This window comes from Phalacrocorax aristotelis, chromosome 9 (assembly GCF_949628215.1).
Source record: "Phalacrocorax aristotelis chromosome 9, bGulAri2.1, whole genome shotgun sequence".
NCBI classification, from domain to species: Eukaryota; Metazoa; Chordata; class Aves; order Suliformes; family Phalacrocoracidae; genus Phalacrocorax; species Phalacrocorax aristotelis.
Genome location: NC_134284.1, coordinates 25,153,311 through 25,159,310, shown reverse-complemented (window position 1 = coordinate 25,159,310; position 6,000 = coordinate 25,153,311). Strand labels below are relative to the sequence as shown.

Genomic DNA, 6,000 nt, shown 5'->3' with positions numbered 1-6,000 from the left:
GTGGACTGTACGCTGAAGGACTTACACCTCTGTAGGGCAAACTCAGAACTTTGAAATGAATTGCAGTTCCTCAACTCTGATGGGTTTGGCTGTGGTACTTAGGCAGTATTTCTGAGCTGCTGAAAGGCTGACTGAGAATGAGAAACAAAATTACTTATAGGAAATACACTGTTATAACAGAAAAACCCAGCCTTAACTGCAACAAGAACAGCACAGAGACCGGTGTAATTATTGACCTGAAATCCTGCAGTCTACTCAGTGACTATGAAAGGCTCTGGAACCAACCTTAACTGGAATTAAAATGAACCCCAATATTGTTTAAAAACAGATTTACACTTTTTTTCATTAATAACCTAAAATTTTCTTATGAATCTCAAAATGTGGAAAACCTTTAGACTCTATTTTTCTAATGTAGACAATCTGCTGAATATAATATCATTAATGTATAGAGAGGCATAATTTTAGAGATATAAAAACTTTGCACACTTTAGTGCTAGAACTGTTGAATGTTGTCTGCTTTGACCCAAAAATGATATCTTCCAGAGCTCTACACAAAGAAACTTCCAGTTGTCATAACAACCTACTGCAGCTTTTTTGCTACAGAGATAGCTTGTATTTACTTTTGATACTATTAAGAAAAATTTAAACCTTCTTAAGTTTAAAAAACAGGGATATTATTTAAAAAGGAGAGGGAATTAATATATATAAAAATATTCTTTTAATTCCCACAAAACTCAGCTTTCAATTTTAAACCTTCAGACAGTGTTCTGTAGAGACATTACATTGCATCAAATCATGTTTGGAGGTAACCTGTTATGCTCCATTTTTATACAAAATATGCAGGTTTCTAATAATGTCTGTGTAAAATGACACTGAGAATATAAATAAGCTTAAATTAACCTTTAGAAAAATGTTCATGTGTTTTCCTAAGTAACAAGTTTACTAGACAAGTCACTGAATGCTTCAGACTTGTCAAATGAAATAATGAATCATTATGAAAGTCCCATTTATGCCGTGATCTTAGCTATTATTCTCTTATAAATGTTTCAGATTCAGCAGTCAATTTAGTAGGAAAGGATCAATATTGCTCTGTTTATATTCTTATATTAATACTAAAATAGAATAAAACATCATAGCCATTGTACTACACAAAATTACAAATTGGATCCACTTGAGTCTCTAGAAATGGTTCATTTATAAATTACCGCTATGTGAACCTTGACAGTACCTACAGATGTCACTTTGTTCAGGGTGTCACTATGCAAGATTGTGTATGAATGCATAGAAAAAGACAGTCCTTTCCTAATTTTTAAGGCCAGTTAACAGTGGCTACAGAAAAAAGTGCAGGTGCTCACCAAAGGTCAACTAACAAGGTAATGGCAGAGCTGCTAAAAAAAGACATCTTATTTACAGTGAAGTCTATCACTTAGGTCAGTTTTCAATTGATTTGCACAGGCATATTCTATTATTCCAAGAATTGTGCCCACTATTTCTAAAATAGGGCAAAATTAATGCATAAATTTTTCTCTTAAGATTATTTTAATGTTAATATGACAGTTTTAGAAGAACTTGGAAATCAGGCAAACAGCCACTTAGCAGAGGCACGTTGCAGCAAGAAATAACAGAAGAATTTGAGCTCTCTGAAGGTATTTGTTGCAAGAGTACAGCCCAGACTACTGCAGCAATACATTGCTATTCACAGTCATACCTGCTTGCACTGGAATGAGAAATTCTCTTTATCAGTAATGTCTTCAAAGAGATTTAGATATATAAGGCAAAATAATTTTAACACTTTAAAAAGTAAGTCACTTATATGAAAAACAAATCATGAACATCAAATCGTTATAAAAGAGTTCAAGTCTCAAGCATCCAGATTCTTAAGCATATTTTAGTTTAACGTTCAGCTTCTCTGTTTGTACATGTGACTAGTGGAAATAATTTCTGTGATTCAGGTAGTCTCTAGAGAATATTTTGATTAATTTAAGACAGACCACTGAATAGTTATTGTTACTATAAACTTTGATAATATCTATTCCAATCAAGGTTTAGAGGGATTGATTTGAAAAGTTCTGTATCATTCAGGTAAGAAGACGTATTTGTCATTTTGCAGCTGTGGCTTAATTTTTTTTTCTTAATGATTTGATATGTCTGTCATACATCTAAAGTCATTAGGCAGAAATCACCTGAAGAAAGAAAACAGCGGTATAAACACTATAAAAAACCCACAAGTGTTATAACCTTGCTTAGGTCACCTATAACCTACAACCTGATACTTTTACTAATTTTTTTAAAATACTGTTTGTCTGCTACACAGATGACATATTTCAGAAGAAATGGGCTCATTCCTGACAATAGAGGAGAATTATATGAACCATTTTTGTTGGCTGTGCCACAGACTTCTGTCAGATTCACACCTTAAAATTTGCACATATGCAACGGATAGCTGAATTTGTGCTTGTAGTTAACATAGCTTTCTTCACACACAAATGAGCCCAATCCCTCATGAATAAAAAAGCTCTTCTCCAAATATATACAAGCCATTACAGATTCTGGCTCAGCAATGAGGCTTGCTCTGTTTCTGAAACAGACACATTGATAAAGTCCATTAAAATTGCAGAGCTCACACTTTGCCAAGCTCTAATGGATCCTGGAAGGCAAAAGACCTGTGGTGCATTAGCATAGACCCTACCTTTTTGGGGAATCCTGTTTGCTTCAATGAGTAACCATAAATTTGCAGAAGTCTATTAGAACATACTGCAAAAGCCCTAAATTCTGGCTTTACAAGAAGAGGGTAGTGCTGTATTGTTCCCTGACTGCATTGAAAAGGTCATTAAAGTTAAAATCTTTGTGTTGACAATAGAAAGTATTCACCAGCCTGTCACCGTTCACATTCAAGTGAGAGAGGAATAAATGATTCTAAAACAAGACAGTGTGAACAGAATTTATGCATTTTAAGCCACATTGTCTCTGTGACCAGGACGTTTGTAACATGCAATGGAATGGCACAGTCACATAGAAAATATGGAAGCATTTCATACAGTAATTCCAGTAAAAGCAATTGATTTCTGATGTGTTAAAAGGATCTTCTTGTCCCCCTGTTATTTGCAAAATTAATGCACTTACTATGTTAATTTGAGAGATTTGCAACACTTCAGCAGCTTTTATGAGCTATGATTTAAATGGGTCCTGGAACTACCAGCATGGAGGCAATAAATTCTGTGCAGTGGACAAAGTGACTTGTAATGAGGAACCTAAATACAATGGCCACTTAAAAAGCTTATGGAACTACATTTCAACCCAAGCTGCCACTGATCTGTCAGCATGTATGATACTTTTAAATGTGCCCTTCACTGACTTTTTCTCCTTTCTTGCCACCCTTTCCTGCTCCTCAATCCCTTCCAGGGATCCTCCTCATGTCACCCTGCCCCAGTGTTTAAGAGAGGTCACTCAGGTTTCTCCTTGTGACTTGCTTCTCTTTTCTTTCTCCGCCTGCTGCATTTCATCAGACAGAAAGCCATTGTGATGGGAGTGACAGTGATGTAAGCAGAGTCTGATTCCCACCAGACAAAAAGTGTGAAATTATTTGCTTTCACCCTTATGCCAAAGTAAGGAGATGCAAAAGAACTCCTTTTGAGTCTATCAGTTCATTCTCTGGTCAGTTCCTGTGGCAGCACATCATCAGGACACTCCAAACCTTCACACTGATTATAAAGTCAGACTATAGCCCTTACCCTCACTTAAGCTAGCCCTTAGGTTCCTGCATATACAGAGCAAAAATAGAAATTCTGCACTTCACAGACTTGCCTGTCTATAAAGACAGTAAAGAATGAGAAGAGCTTCACGTGCAAGGTACTGGAAGAACCCATTACTGCTACTCCAGACTCATTTACCATGCTGAAATATTTCACCTTGCTTTGGATTCAAACCTTTAAAAATTCTTTTAGAATGAAAATTATGGCAAGAACTAGCAGGCAGAAAGTGAGAATCACATTCTCTTTTTGCCTTTCTGCGTCTAGCAGATCTGTCACTAAGCTTTCTAATAGAATAGCAAACACTAGTAACATTAGGACAATATAGCATGACCTTCTCTACTATCGGATTTTAAAAAGCCCTGAAACAGAACCACCACAGACTTTACTTAGTGAGAATTGATCTACATCACAGTAGTTCTGTTTCCAGTTCAACAGACAGGAATATATCATATGCTGCTTTGGATCAATGAAAGCCCACGCTCATCCACTAACCACTCAATACGCTGGAAAATCTGCACGTCCTATAGATTCTGTTCATTAGTATGGCTAATTAAAATGAAGAGAATGTGCTATTGATCTAATTATGAAACATACACATAATTTGGGATGCATATGGGATAAAATGTGGTGGCTGCACTGTTACGCCTTTCAAAGTCATGCCTGTTGTCTTACGATATAGAGAAGGATTTATGGGAATGCCACTTTCACTGATGCCAGCTGACATACAGGCACAAAAATAAATGGAGTCACTGTCAAAGGGCTCCATTTCCCCTGTTAAGCCAGAGGGTGCTGTGCCTGGAAGACCAGCCAAGCAAGAGAGGGTTAGCAGGGTGACTGAAGAAAGAGCATGCAGTGCATCTACTGCCACATGTGTACCAGAAGTAGGAACAGACACGGAGAGGAAACTCTCTGGAGATTTGACAATGAACAGTTACTCAAAATGCTGCAGCTCCAGTGAGGACAGCTTTGAGTTACAGGTTAGCACAAGGTCAGAAGCTAAAAGCTTTGTTAAAAGCAAAAATAAGGATGAAGGCTATCGACCCCATCGATCAAAGCACTGTCAGAAAGGGGGTGAAAAAATCCACGGACTGGAGCACTCTTCTCTATGTCCAGCAGAAGTGGGAAACACAAGCCAAAAGCTCCAGAGGCAGAAGACGACTCACAAGAAAAGCAGTTCCTCTGCATCGGATTTGAGCTTGGTGAGTCAAGGATCATCAAGTTCATTGTCTGTTGTGGAAGAAAAAATAGAAGCCAAACTCAAGTTCTCTCAATTTATTAATGAAGTTACTTTCAGAGTGCTTGATCCCATGAGCCTGAGGGCATACCGAGCTGCTAAACTGAAAAATAACTTTCCATCCAGTGTGAGAAGCCTAGATGATTTGCATATTAAGAGAAAGTCTCCTGAAAGCTGGAAAGAGAACATTCTAGATGGGAAAACCCATCAAGAAGTAGACTTAGAGAGTCTAAGAAGTGCCGACATTGTGGTTGGAGCACGGACACACAAATTAGAGAAGTCCTTGTCCCTGGATACAAGTCCCTCTCTCAGGTCATTTGATAATGGTGCCTCGTGCAGAACAAGATCCGGCTTGCCTGTAGAAATTATGATTTCTCAAAGCAAAGAAATGCCAGCCACAAAATCTGCATCTCTGCCTAGAAGTACAAGCATGGTGAGCTCTCTTTCAAATCACTTCTTTGAGTGGTATGTGACAAAAGTACTTGTGCATTAATGTGACTATTTGAAAAGTGTTTCTGTCTTCCTGGGTGGGCTGTTACTGTGTACACAAACTTTTCTCCAGGTGGAACAAACATAGAGGGTTTATTTTTGGTAGCTGAATACACCAGCTCTAGGAGGTATGGGAGGAAGAAGACAGGATACAGCTAGACAACAAGACAGGATACAACAGGATTCCTTTTAGCTGGGTGTCTTAAAGGAATACTTTACAAGGTCAAACAAGAAAGGTATTTCTGCACTGCAATGAAACATATGTATAACCCAGTCAGCTCAATATGAGCAGTCAAGGCACCCTCAGAAAAGGGTGAAGAGGGTACTGTGACAGACTACACAGGTAGTCAAGCTCACTAGCTTACAACTTGCTCAGGTACCTCTACACTAAACGGGAATGTTCAGTTAGTGTGTTTAAAAACCAGAAAGAGCTCTGACATCCTGAAAACGTTGCTAAGGTTTGTGTGTCTGGAGTTAATACATCTAGATTGATAATTTATTTACTGATTTTTCTGAAGAAAAAAC

General features: G+C 37.8%; 1 protein-coding gene across 1 annotated transcript in view; it reads left to right on the top strand.

Moving 5' to 3' along the window:
- The first annotated feature begins 4,675 nt into the window (after positions 1–4,675).
- BEGAIN (brain enriched guanylate kinase associated) overlaps positions 4,676–6,000 on the top strand; it is a 156,520-nt gene continuing 155,195 nt past the window's right edge. Inside the window, exon 1 of the mRNA XM_075103912.1 lies at positions 4,676–5,419. Coding sequence (XP_074960013.1) covers positions 4,676–5,419 — 744 coding nt within the window. The remainder of the gene's footprint in view (positions 5,420–6,000) is intronic.